This window comes from Mesoplodon mirus (genome assembly GCF_964341445.2).
Source record: "Mesoplodon mirus genome assembly, chromosome: 14".
Lineage (NCBI taxonomy): Eukaryota > Metazoa > Chordata > Mammalia > Artiodactyla > Ziphiidae > Mesoplodon > Mesoplodon mirus.
This window is the reverse complement of record NC_138990.1, coordinates 44568976-44582417: the sequence shown is the minus strand read 5'-3', so window position 1 is coordinate 44582417 and position 13442 is coordinate 44568976. Positions and strand designations below refer to the sequence as shown.

General features: G+C 37.6%; 1 protein-coding gene across 11 annotated transcripts in view; it reads left to right on the top strand.

Moving 5' to 3' along the window:
* Positions 1 to 13442, top strand: part of DTNB (dystrobrevin beta) — a 280538-nt gene that overhangs the window by 114770 nt on the left and 152326 nt on the right. For all 11 annotated transcript variants that reach the window (XM_082642340.1, XM_082642339.1, XM_082642333.1 and 8 more), the window contains 2 exons: positions 6947 to 7052; positions 9611 to 9777. In XM_082642340.1, coding sequence (XP_082498466.1) covers positions 6947 to 7052; positions 9611 to 9777 — 273 coding nt within the window. The remainder of the gene's footprint in view (positions 1 to 6946; positions 7053 to 9610; positions 9778 to 13442) is intronic.

Below are 13442 nucleotides of genomic sequence, written 5' to 3'. Positions count from 1 at the left end.
ATCTCACTGCTGCTGCTGCTTTACTAGTACCATCACATCAAACAGTCGCCTCCACAGTCCTCGGGGGTAATCGTGCATATGATACTTATGTGGCTTTTCACATAGATGCTTCCTGGAGATCAGGCTAAAAATTGATCAAGTTCTGGAATGCTGCTGTTAAGTAGTGTCAGGACAGGCAAAGGAATTTATACAAAGAAGTATCAGTGAAGAACATTTGACCAATGGCTAATAGGTTATCAATTTTGTTTTTCTTCTCAAAGAACCATCTTTTAGCTTTATTTTCTTTGCTGTCGTTTCTTTCATTTCTTTTTCATTTATTTCTGATCTGATCTTTATGATTTCTTTCCTTCTGCTAACTTTAGGGGTTTTTTGTTCTTCTTTCTCTAATTGCTTTAGGTGTAAGGTTAGGTTGTTTATTTGAGATGTTTCTCGTTTCTTGAGGTAGGATTGTATTGCTATATACTTCCCTCTTAGAACTGCTTTACTGCATCCCATAGGTTTTGGGTTGTCGTGTTTTCATTGTCATTTGTCTCTAGGTATTTTTTGATTTCCTCTTTGATTTCTTCAGTGATCTCTTGGTTATTAAGTAGTGTATTGTTTAGACTCCATGTATTTGTATTTTTTTACAGATTTTTTCCTGTAATTGATATCTAGTCTCATAGCGTTGTGGTCGGAAAAGATACTTGATATGATTTCAGTTTTCTTAAATTTACCAAGGCTTGATTTGTGACCCAAGATATGATCTATCCTGGAGAATTTTCTATGAGCAATTGAGGAGAAAGTGTATTCTGTTGTTTTTGGATGGAATGTCCTATAAATATCAATTAAGTCCATCTTGTTTAATGTATCATCTGAAGCTTGTGTTTCCTTATTTATTTTCATTTTGGATGATCTGTCCATTGGTGAAAGTGGGGTGTTAAAGTCCCCTACTATGATTCTGTTACTGTCGATTTCCCCTTTTATGGCTGTTTCCATTTGCCTTATTTATTGAGGTGCTCCTATATTGGGTGCATAAATATTTACAATACTTATGTTTTCTTCTTGGATTGATCCTTTGATCGTTATGTAGTGTCCTGCTTTGTCTCTTGTAATAGTCTTTATTTTAAAGTGTATTTTGTCTGATATGAGAATTGCTACTCCAGCTTACTTTTGATTTCCACTTGCGTGGAATATCTTTTTCCATCCCTCACTTTCAGTCTGTATGTGTCCCTAGGTCTGAAGTGGGTCTCTTGTAGGCAGCATATGTATGGGTCTTGTTTTTGTATCCATTCAGCCAGTCTGTGTCTTTCGGTTGAAGCATTTAATCCACTTACATTTAAGGTAATTATCGATATGTATGTTCCTGTTACCATTTTCTTAATTGTTTTAGGTTTGTTTTTGTAGGTCTTTTCCTTCTCTTGGTTTCCTGCCTAGAGAAGTTCCTTTAGCATTTGTTGTAAAGCTTGTCTGGTGGTGCTGAATTCTCTTAGCTTTTGCTTGTCTGTAAAGGTTTTAATTTCTCCATCGAATCTGAATGAGATCCTTGCTGGGTAGAGTAATCTTGGTTATAGGTTTTTCCTTTTCATCACTTTAAATATATCCTGCCGCTGCCTTCTGGCTTGGAGAGTTTCTGCTGAAAGGTCAACTGTTAACCTCATGGGGATTCCCTTGTGTGTTATTTGTTGCTTTTCACTTGCTGCTTTTAATATTTTTTCTGTGTATTTAATTTTTGATAGTTTGATTAATATGTGTCTTGGCATGTTTCTCCTTGGATTTATCCTGTATGGGACTCTGTGCTTCCTGGACTTGATTGACTATTTCCTTTCCCATATTAGGGAAGTTTTCAACTATAATCTCTTCAAATATTTTCTCAGTCCCTTTCTTTTTCTCTTCTTCTTCTGGGACCCATGTAATTCGAATGTTGGTGCATTTAATGTTGTCCCAGAGGTCTCTGAGACTGTCCTCAATTCTTTCCATTCTTTTTTCTTTATCCTGCTCTGTGGTAGTTATTTCCACTATTTTATCTTCCAGGTCACTTGTCCGTCCTTCTGCCTTGGTTATTCTGCTATTGATTGCTTCTAGAGAATTTTTAGTTTCATTTATTGTGTTGTTCATCATTGTTTGTTTGCTCGCTCTTTAGTTCTTCTAGGTCCTTGTTAAACTTTTCTTGTATTTTCTCTATTCTATTTCCAAGATTTTGGATTATCTTTACTATCATTACTCTGAATTCTTTTTCAGGTAGACTGCCTATTTCCTCTTCATTTGTTTTGTCTGGTGGGTTTTTACCTTTCTCCTTCATCTGCTGCGTATTTCTCTGCCTTCTCATTTTGCTTAGTTTACTGTGTTTGGGGTCTCCTTTTTGAAGGCTGCAGGTTCATAGTTCCTGTTATTTTTGGTGTCTGCCCCCAGTGGGTAAGGTTGGTGCAGTGGGTTGTATAGCCTTCCTGGCGGAGGGGACCTAGTGCCTGTGTTCTGGTGGATGAACCTGGATCTTGTCTTTCTGGTGGGCAGGACTGCGTCCAGTGGTGTGTTTTGGGGTGTCTGTGCGCCTATTATGATTTTAGGCAGCCTGTCTGCTAATGGGTGTGACTGTGTTCCTGTCTTGCTAGTTGTTTGGCATAGGGTATCCAGCACGGTAGCTTGCTGGTCATTGTGTGGAGCTGGGTCTTAGTGTTGAGACGGAGATATGTGGGAGAGCTCTCGCTGATAGATATTACATGCGGCCAGGAGGTCTCTGGTGGTCCAATGTCCTGAACTCGGCCTTCTCACCTCAGAGGCTCAGGCCTGAAAGCCAGCCAGAGCACCAAGACCCTATCAGCCACACGGCCAGGTACGTGGGAGTTTCTTGCCTTTTGGGAAGTCTGAGGTCTTCTGCCAGCGTTCAGTAGGTGTTCTGTAGGAAAATACCAAATTTCAGAATTTTTGAAGACTTTTCCCATTTTTTTAAAAAAAGCTATAATAAATAAAAGTATCCCGATAAAAAGCACAGCAACACTATATTGTTGTGTCATTACAAAGTACTCTAATTTTCAAAGTCCAGAATAAATCTGTGATATGATTCAGTATCTTATAATAACTGAAAGACTGACCCATAGCACTGGTCCTGTAACCAGTTAATGTGTGTTTGCTCTTGTCAGACAAAGTATTTCTGTAACTTTACACAAAAAGTTTGTATAAAAACATTTTAATCTGAAAGATTTAGAAAATGCTGTTTTTAAGTCTTTTAGCTAAATGTCATACATTGTTTAATTGATTACCAAGTAAGTGATAGGGCAATGGATAAGAAATACTTCCCTGTTGCCCATAAGAAAATAGGAGTTTTGTTGTTTTTGTTGTTCTGGGCTGCATTGGGTCTTCGTTGCTGTGCACAGGTTTTCTCTAGTTGTGGCGAGTGGGGGCTACTCTTTGTTGCAGTGTGCGGGCTTCTCATTGCGGTGGCTTCTCTTGTTGCAGAGCACAGGCTCTAGGCACCCAGGCTTCAGTAGTTGCAGCACACAGGCTCAATAGTTGCAGCACGCGGGCCCTAGAATGTGTGGGCTTCAGTAGTTGCGGCACGTGGGGTCATTAGTTGTGACACATGGGCTTAGTTGCTCCGCGGCATGTGGGATCTTCCCGGACCAGGGATCGAACTCATGTCCCCTCCATTGGCAGGCGGATTCTTAACCACTGCACCACCAGGGAAGTCCCAGAAAATAGGAGTTTTTAATGGAAAAGATGAGATTGGAAATTGCAGCTATGATGACCTAATGCTAAATTATTTTACTTGTTTTCTCACGTTATTTTAGTGATACTGGATTTCTCACTTTTACGAGATGATTTCTCCCCTCTTTTAAAACAGGAAAGTTGTAGCCAAGAGTGGAGGGAGAGAAGTCAAATGGCATCTAGACTAATAATTGTCAGTGTTGATGATTAGAATAACAAAGCGTGGGGAAGTAGACAACAAACAGAAACACTGGTTTCTAAGAAAAATATGAGAGTGCATACAAAGATAAAAACAGGCTCAATGTTTTATTGAGGAAAGCATAAATAAATCATGGTGTTTTTGCTCAGTGGATGAGGCAGCTGTTAAAATGGTTAGAAAAGAAGACCTTGTAGCAAAACAAAGTATTTAATAAAACATTAAGTGGGGGATTCCCTGGTGGCACAGTGGTTGGGAATCTGCCTGCCAATGCAGGGGACACGGGTTCGAGCCCTGGTTTGGGAAGATCCCACATGCCGCGAAGCAGCTAAGCCTGGGCGTCACAACTACTGAGCCTGCGCTTCAGAGCTCACGTGCCTCAACTACTGAAGCCCACACGCCTAGAGCCTGTGCTCTGCAACAAGAGAAGCCACCACTATGAGAAGCCCACGCATGGCAACAAAGAGTGGCCCCCACTTGCCACAACTAGAGAGAGCCCCGCGCAGCAACAAAGACCCAACTCAGCCAGAAATAAATAAATTTATTAAAAAAAGAATAAACATTAAGTGGAAAGACAGATTATATATTTTTATATATCCTATGTACATAATTATATAGAAACATGCATTTGGAGGGAAATACAGAAAAATGAGAATTGTGGCAAGAATGTTCATTACTTGCAGTTTTATTATAGTTTTTGTTATAAATATTGTGTTGTAAAAAATAAAGAGAAATGCAAAGAATGTGTTCAACTCAGGAGCAAAACCAAAATAAAGCAAAACAAAAAGGTAGAAGAAAAGAGTGAAAGAGTCTGTCTTTCACATAGTTATTTACTGAGTCACGGAATTTTAGAGCTGGGAATTCTGTCAGGTGAGTTCTCAAACTTTCTGGTATCAGGACCTTTTTACACCCCTGAAAATATTTGAGCACCCCAGAGAGATTTTGTTTATATGAGTTATATCTATCAGTATTTCCATATTAGAAATCAAAACTGATAAATTATAAAATATTAAATCATTTAAAAAGAACAATGATAAACCGATTACATATTAACATAAATAATATATTTTATGAAAAGTGGATATTCCAAAGCAAAAAAATGTAACGAGAAGAATGCATTGTTTTATATTTTTTGCAAATTTCTTTAATATTTGGCTCAGTTGAAGACAGCTGGGTTTTCATATCTGCTTATCCATTCAATCTGTTGTGATATGTTGTTTTGGTTAAAGTATGGAAAGAAAATCTGGTCTCAGACAGCTGTGTAGTCGGAAAAGAGAGGAATATTTTAAAAGCTTTTGCAGATAATTGTGGATGTGCCACGTTGCCTCTGGAACATTCCACTGTACAGTCATGAGAGAATCAGATTGAAAAAGGCAAATAATGTCTTAGTATTATTATGAAAATAGTTTTGACCTCATGGGCTCCTTGGAAATGTTTTAGCAACCTTGCAGGGGGACCTCTGACCATACTTCGAGAACCACTGCTCTAGCCCTTGAGAGATAAGAAAACTGAAACCAGGATGTTAGGTGATTTCCCCCAAATCACGTAGTTAATGGAAGACAGAGCACTGGGACACAGTTCTTCTGGTTTCATTCCTCATGCTTTTGGAGGACTTCAGATTATAGTACGACTTAGGACAACTTTTGGAAACTGATCCTGAGCGTATTTATGAGGGAGTTCTGAGATATCAAGCATAATTCCTTTTCATCTTGAAGATGTAAGAAACCACAAAAAGCTCCATGATAGGTGAATCAAAACTTTGAGGGAAAGTATCATTAGGATTATAAGCGGATTTGTAAAAGTGTAATTTTTAACAAATATAAGATGATACAGAAACATTAATTTAAACATTACATTTATGATAAGTGATATAATACAAACGTATATTAACCACCTTTGACTAGCTAAAAACTTCCTAGCATCTTCTTTCTCAATTTTAAGTAGACACTTTTAATTTCATTTTGGTTTATTGCAGTTATTTGCATATCCATTATAAGAGGCATTTTCCACGTCTGAACCTCCATTCAAATGCTGGGTGACTTTCTGTTTTTATTTTTAACGTTGCTCACGCATTCCTCCCAGATTCCACTGAAATCTCAGAAGCGTTAGTAACTTTGATGCCTGAGATGGAAAATACTTTGGAAAATTTTATTTAGCCTATTCGAGTAGGCATTTCTCAAACTACACCATCAATGCATAGCGATGTATAAGGGCCTTTGGATGGTAACTTCCTACTGTTATCACCCTCATTTAACCCTCTTACATATATGTGAGAACCTCTCCCTCCCTCCATTCAGTGCTGGCCTGCAGTCTCTTCAGTGCTGGCCTGCAGTCTTTTTTTTTTTTTTTTTTTTTTTTGCAGTACGTGGGCCTCTCACTGTTGTGGCCTCTCCCGTTGCGCAGCACAGGCTCCGGACGCGCAGGCTCAGCGGCCATGGCTCACGGGCCCAGCCGCTCCGAGAGGCATGTGGGATTTTCCCAGACCGGGGCATGAACCCGTGTCCCCTGCATCGGCAGGCGGACTCTCAACCACTGCGCCACCAGGGAAGCCCCGGCCTGCAGTCTTTGTCCTGGATCTGAGACTTTCCTTCAGAATTCTTCAGCAATAGTCATTTGAAGGACACCTGAGTTGTAGTCCTGATTTTGGTAGGACCTTTACAAATCATTTAAATGCATCATTCCTTTATTATCTCATCTGTAAAATGAAGATAGTAATACCTAGCCTATTTATTTTTTTCATTTCATATGTTTTATTGAAATATAGTTAACTTACAATATTAGTTTCAGGTGTACAACATAGTAATTCCATCCTAGCCTATTTGTCTTATACAGTTGTTTTAAGACTCAAATAAAATCATGTAAGTGGAAGTGCATTTGAATATAGCAGTAGTGTATAGGATAGTGTGTAGCAGTGTCTGTAGTAATGCAAAATATTATTTATTTTGCTATAAAATTTCCCATATTATTCGTTACAACTTGGTTGGGAGAATCCTAAGTTAACTTAATCTTAGAGTTCAGAGATATTTGAAAAATATGAAGTATATTTGTTGCTTTTTTTTCTCTTCACAGAAAAAGGTAATGCTAAATATGTTTTTAGACACCATGATGGCCGATCCTCCCCCCCAGTGCCTTGTCTGGCTACCTCTCATGCATAGGCTTGCCCACGTTGAGAATGGTAAGCAGAACTTTTATCATTCAGTTCCCTGTGCTATAGGAAGTATATGAACTGACAGTATTTGTAATGTCCTTAGTTATTATCATTGAAAATTACAGTTGACACTTGCTGGCACTCCATCATTTGAATTTGTGGCTTTAGCTTTCAAAAGAGGAATATTTATTTCTCAAAAAAAAAAAAAAAAAAAAAAAGGAGGGAAGACTTATTACTTAGATAGGATACCAAGAGGTAGTAATACCAGGTCAGAAAACTTTGTGGTTCAAACTCCAGGCTTTTCCCCCCAAGATTCCAGATGGTTGTTTTCTGCTTAAATCCACCTGACTTAGCCATGACTTCCTTGTTTTCCTTTAGTTTATTAAAAGCATAACTCCAAAAAACTGTATATATTCAATATCAACCACTAAAACTATAAAATTTTGGAATAGTTTAAAAGAAAATAGCCAAGATAGAATTTGGTACTGGGTTTCACCCATATTCAGTTTTTTCCTTTACTACTGAATTACTCTCAGTATCCTTCCTAAGTAGTTTGACTTAAATCTTTTGTATCACTTGAAATTGAAATGGTACTTATCTCTTAGTAACTACTTAGGTTTTTCTGCTATTGCTATCAGTTTATCTCCTTGTTTAGGTTGTTTGAGTTCATTAAAGGAAAGGTCCTAGCTTTTCTCTGGAAGCTCCCTTCTCTCAAGGCTCTTGCCTGTCTCTCCTCATTCCACAAAAGAGAAAGTGATAGCTGAGCGGCACTAAAAAGCAGAGTCCTCTTTTTTCATTTTGTAAGAATGAGAGAACGCTACCGTACTTTTTATTTTCTCTCCCTCCTACTCATACCTTTTTTTTTTTTTTTTTTAAACTTCTCAGCCTTTCACCCAGTCATGGCTTTAGTTCACAAGTCCTTAGATTCAAGATTATTTTCCTAAAGTCCTGGAATCTCTTGAGTAGACTAAAACAGCTAAATTTTTAAACAGGATTTTTGGATAGAGATTTATGCTGTTAAATTATTACAGTGTTGGTTCTTTTGAGGGACAATACCTTTATAGCACTAAATGTTTTTGTAGTTTCATATCCAGCTCATTTTCATAAAATCATTTTATATCTACTGTCCCAAGTAGAGAGGATCTCATTTGTCGAGATCTAGTGTTATCCATATGAACATTTTGTTGTGACTTTGTATGTAGTATATTATTTATAAATTACTTTCTTATGTGATTAACACTTTCATTATTCCTTAGAAATATTTTGATAACAAAAATTTAAATTTCTTAGAGGAGGTGTGTCCTTAGGATTTCTCATTCCAGATTTTAGTTTTCTGTTATTCTTTAGTGATCTAGTTGTATTATTTTTCTCACCTAGTGCTCAGGTTTTGTTGTTGTTGTTTGTTTGTTTTGAGACTTGATTCTCTAGTTAATATGCATTTTTGGAAGTAGGACTAAAAATCCTTATAATTGAGACAACACTGCCTTTGTATACACAATGCTAGAAAGAGTTGTTCAAATGAAGATTTGAATATTATATCCCTCTTTCCTTTGACTTCCATTTCTTGTGTTCAGAATTGAATTGCCAGAGGAACAATCGTGCTATCAACATTTAAAAGTATAAATAACAGTCTGTAATATACAGTTGTGCACTTATTGCCCACTTCCACTGAGTAAACTGGACTTTCAGGCTATAAGAGAATCCCAGTAACCCTATAAATCCTGGCTGCCAGCTGGCAGTTTTTCATGAGGTAAGATGCTGTGTGAGGTGGAGAAAGGAGTCTCAGGTCACCTGAGTTTCCCTCTCTCCAAATCACTGCCCCTTCATTGGTTAGAGTACCTTATTTTATGCCAATACTTGGCACTCTTACCTAAAACTAGTATTTTGATATGGCTAGCCTTACTTTTTTACCAGTAACCATTTGCACCCAGGTATGTAGTAGTATTTATTTATTTATTTGTTTACTGGCTGTGCCGTGTGTCATGTGGGATCTTAGTTCCCCAACCAGGGATCGAACCAGTGCCCCCTGCATTGGAATCTCGGAGTCTTAACCAGTAGACTGCTAGGGAAGTCCCTGTAGTATTTAGTTCAGCAAACATTTGGAGGCCTTCAGTCCAAAGGACTGTGTGAAATACCACTTGCAGGTAGCAGAGACATCAAGCATGTCGTACTGGCTCTCACAGATTTTATGTTAGTGAAGGAAACATATGTCCACAACTAACAATATACATCTCTTAAAAAAAATAGGTTTGGAAGAGAAATTTAGGAATGAGGGTGTCTCTCCTCCTTACTTGTTTATTTACCTAAACTTTGAGACGCGCATGTCATTTTAAAGAAGGAAATTGGTTATTTTCTCAGGTGGATTGTAATCTATTCTAAATGGAAAATTTTGTTGTTTTCTTTTTATTCCAGTGAACGGCTGGTTAGATTAACTAAATGGCAGACAGTTTAGATTCTTCACTTCTAGTTTTGTTTTCACCTTTGCTTTCGTGTTAAATTTGGTCTTCCGCTGCGCTGACTTTATTCTCCAAATGAAAATGACTTCTTTCTCCCTCTGGCCCCCCCCCCCGCCCTTATCCCTCAAGTCTTCCACCCCGTGGAGTGCTCCTATTGCCGGTGTGAGAGTATGATGGGTTTCCGGTACCGATGCCAGCAGTGCCACAACTACCAGCTCTGCCAAAATTGCTTTTGGCGTGGCCATGCCAGTGGCCCCCACAGCAACCAACACCAGATGAAGGAGCATTCCTCTTGGGTAACTGCTTTGTGTCTCAGTCTGTGTCCCCAGCGGTTATCTGTTTCATCTGTAACAGCACCAGGGCCACTTTTCTGATAGATGCCTACCAAATAAGGATGTGGTGTCATAAAATACTAGCCCTTACATTTATGATGGGGTTTGCATATATGTTGTGCTTCATCACTTGATTTGAAAAGGAGAGTTTTTAAAGTTCTAGGAGATGGAGATATTATGACCTTTGACATGGTCCCTTTTATTCAGTAAAATGGAATGTTGTAGTGCTCCCTTTCCCAGTGAAAAGTGTCTTCTTCTTTTTTTTTTTTTAATTAATTAATTAATTTATTTATTTATTTATTTTTGGCCGTGCTGGGTCTTCGTTTCTGTGCGTGGGCTTTCTCCAGTTGCGGTGAGCGGTGCCACTCCTCATCGCGGTGCGCGGGCCCCTCACTGTCGCGGCTTACAGGCCTAGTTTTTCCGTGGCATGTGGGATCCTCCCAGACCAGGCTCGAACCTGTGTCCCCTGCATTGGCAGGCAGATTCTCAACCACTGCGCCACCGGGGAAGTCTGAAAAGTGTCTTCTTTTAAAATTGTACAAGGGGGTACCACCCCCACCCCAGAAGACTTACTCTCTGAGCTTTAAGGAAGATTTAAATTTCTTTTTTTCAAGCAAACTTTATTCATGCTTATAGGGTTTAAATGTTGCAGAGAAAGCTGCATGATATGAAGGAGTTAAATTTTTACCTCTCTAAAGTTGGGTAGTATTTTACAATTGCCACACTGATGTCTTTACTTTCAAAAGCCATCTTTTAAGTAACAGTATTTGGGTAGAGGTCAATGTCTGATTTTTCTGTGGTGTTTATAAATCATGTAACAAGTTTAGCATCAATCATTTTTTCTTCCCTTCTCTCAGTTTATTTCCAGAGTTTAAAAAATGTCATATTTTTATTTCCTAAATTGTTATAGCCTTGCTTTAAATCCTTTTCCTCTAGCTTTTGTTTGTTGGCTGGTTGGTTGGTTTGCTAAAAGGTAGAAAAATATATAGGGTCATAAGTATAATTCAGGATCTAGGTTCTTAAGCCCAGTCATCCTACTAGACTTTAAGTATTAGAAAGCTTCAATAAGGAGAGTTTTTTTTCCTATTTTCTTTTTTTTCCCTAGTTAACCGTCTTAAAACTCAACCAAGAAAAAAGCAAATAAGTTTATATCAGGGATTAGTTAAAAACAAGAAACAAACTTTAATCAAGTGTATACTTTACTTCCTACATCTCTGATAATGTGTTAGAGATAATTTTTTATTAGATGGCTTTTCAGTTACAGCTAACCCATAAAATTTTGTTAAACTGAACCTCCTATCCTGGGTCTTATGTTGTAAATTCCAATATTTCTTTTGGTTGAGGAGTCATTATTTAAAATTTTTTAAACAAGCAAAGGGAAAACAAAAAATAAAACCCAGTAGTTTATTCTCTTTTTCATTGACTAGAGAGAATTTATAGATCTTCAAATTGTTACTTTTTCTTCTTCTTAAAGTACAAGTATCCCCCTGTGTTAAATGACTTATTAATATTTTTCAACTGTTTTTTGTTTAGAGTCTAACTCTTTACACTGAGAAAGCTCTTTGCCTTATTACCTTTCATAATGATTGGATTCTCTGGAATGTGTCTACTGAAAGTTCTCTTTCTAGATGTTGGGGCTAGGAGGATGAAGAACTTCTTTTTCACCTTAGTTTGAACTTGCTCATTTAGCTAATTTAAAACCCTTATAGAAATGGGAATTTTACATTTATTTAAAGATAAGTGACTGTTTGAATATTGCTTTATGATTTACAAAGCAGTTTTTCATATACTCTGTTGATCTATAACATACATAAAGGAAGGTACAGAAATCACAAGTGAGTTCTTATATTTCTGTTTGATCCTCACAACACTCTTGTGAAGTAAGTCTTATCGCCATTTATTGTTATTTTTATTTCAGCTTTGTTATTTTTTTCTAGTTTATTAATTTATTTTTGTTATAGTGACTTAAGAGTTCAGGAAAAATCAAGTATTATTAGCATGCATAATTTTGAAGCTGGTATCATAAAAGTATTAGTTCTGAATTTTGATGAGTATTTGCATTATGATGGTAGATGCATATTGGTAAGGTCTTTTACGTGTCTGTGTGTGACTTGTTAAGACTAGGACTCTGTGTGCAGTGCCCTTGTTCTTTGAGGAAGATATGGATGAATTTTGAGGCTGTCGTGAGTAAAGAAATTTCCACCTAACAAAAAAATGTGTAATCAGTTTAATAGTAATTTCTTTGAAGTTTGTCCACTGTGTTTGTACTAAAATTTTGAATGAATGTTTCTCTGTGTTCACAACAGATGGATTTAGTGTGCATTTAACCAGGTTGTATATGAATTTGCATTGTAGATTTGATATGTGTAGTGTTGGTGCTTGGAAATTTATTTTGATTTTTCCAAAAGTTCTGTTTAATGTTTTATCTAAGTAACTATGCAGTATAATTCACCATTCTTTTATTCATCAATCCATTCATTTGTCTTTATTATAGGAAAAAATGCCATATGGTACCATACCTGTAATTAATTCTGTCCATTCATTATTTATTCAAAAGATATTTTTTGAGCACCTGCTATGTCCCAGGCACTGTAAGAGGCTTGTGAGATACATCTATGAACAAACTAGACAAAGATTCCTGCCTTGGTGGAGCTTAAATTTTAAGGGTGTTAAAGAGACCACTAGGGCTCATCAACATCACTGTTTTCCTGTTCTTGCTGGGCACACATCTAGACTACATTTCTCAGCCCCACTGTATCCAAAAGGACCATGTGAATAGCTGTTACCAGTGGAATGTGATCAGAGTGATATATGTCTTCCCAGAACAAGACAGTTAATAACTGGGTGCCTTTTCTATCCTCTCTAGCAGCTTAATGGAGAGAATTTCATTAGGACCGAGAGAGGGTGAAACCATAAAATGAAAGGAAACTGGGTCCTTGAACAATGGATGGGGAGGAATATCCTGCCAACCTGTGTGACTCTGATGGAAGCAAGGGAGAAACTTTGTGTTAAGCTACTGAGGTTTTAGTTTTTGCTACAGTGGTTGGTACTGGAAGTAGAATTCTGTTAAAACAAAACCTTAAAATCTGTTTCATTGTCTTAGCGGTCAGGTAGCATGCTGATGAGGACACTGATGTTGGAGTTGGGAAAGACAGAAACCCAAGTTCTGCAGTGGTGACCAATTTGGTACATTTGTCATCCGTGGTAACTTGGAAGACTTGCTTCATGCCAAGCAAACTCTAGGTCAAACGATGGAAAAGGTCAGAGTGTGTGTTGACTCTTATTGGTAAGGTATTACATGAAAGAGATGAGCTTAGGAAAGAATTGGCTAGCTTTCAAGCAAAAAATGAAAGGGAATAGAGAAAGTTCTGAGAGTTGGGGCAGTGAAAGGAAAAACAGACTATTTCTAGAGAGCAAGAGATAAGAGTTGAGAGAGGTTTTGAGCATCAAAGACCTAGTAAATGTTCTCAGTTGAAAGAAAAATGTGACAGTCCTGTGGCAAAGATCAGATGAAGTGTAGTTCTTGCTGCTCATCAGAATCATCTTGCTCCCACCTTCACAGCTTCTGATTTAATGGGTCCAGGGTACACGAAACCTGGACACAGGCAGTTTTTGAAAGTTCTGTTTTG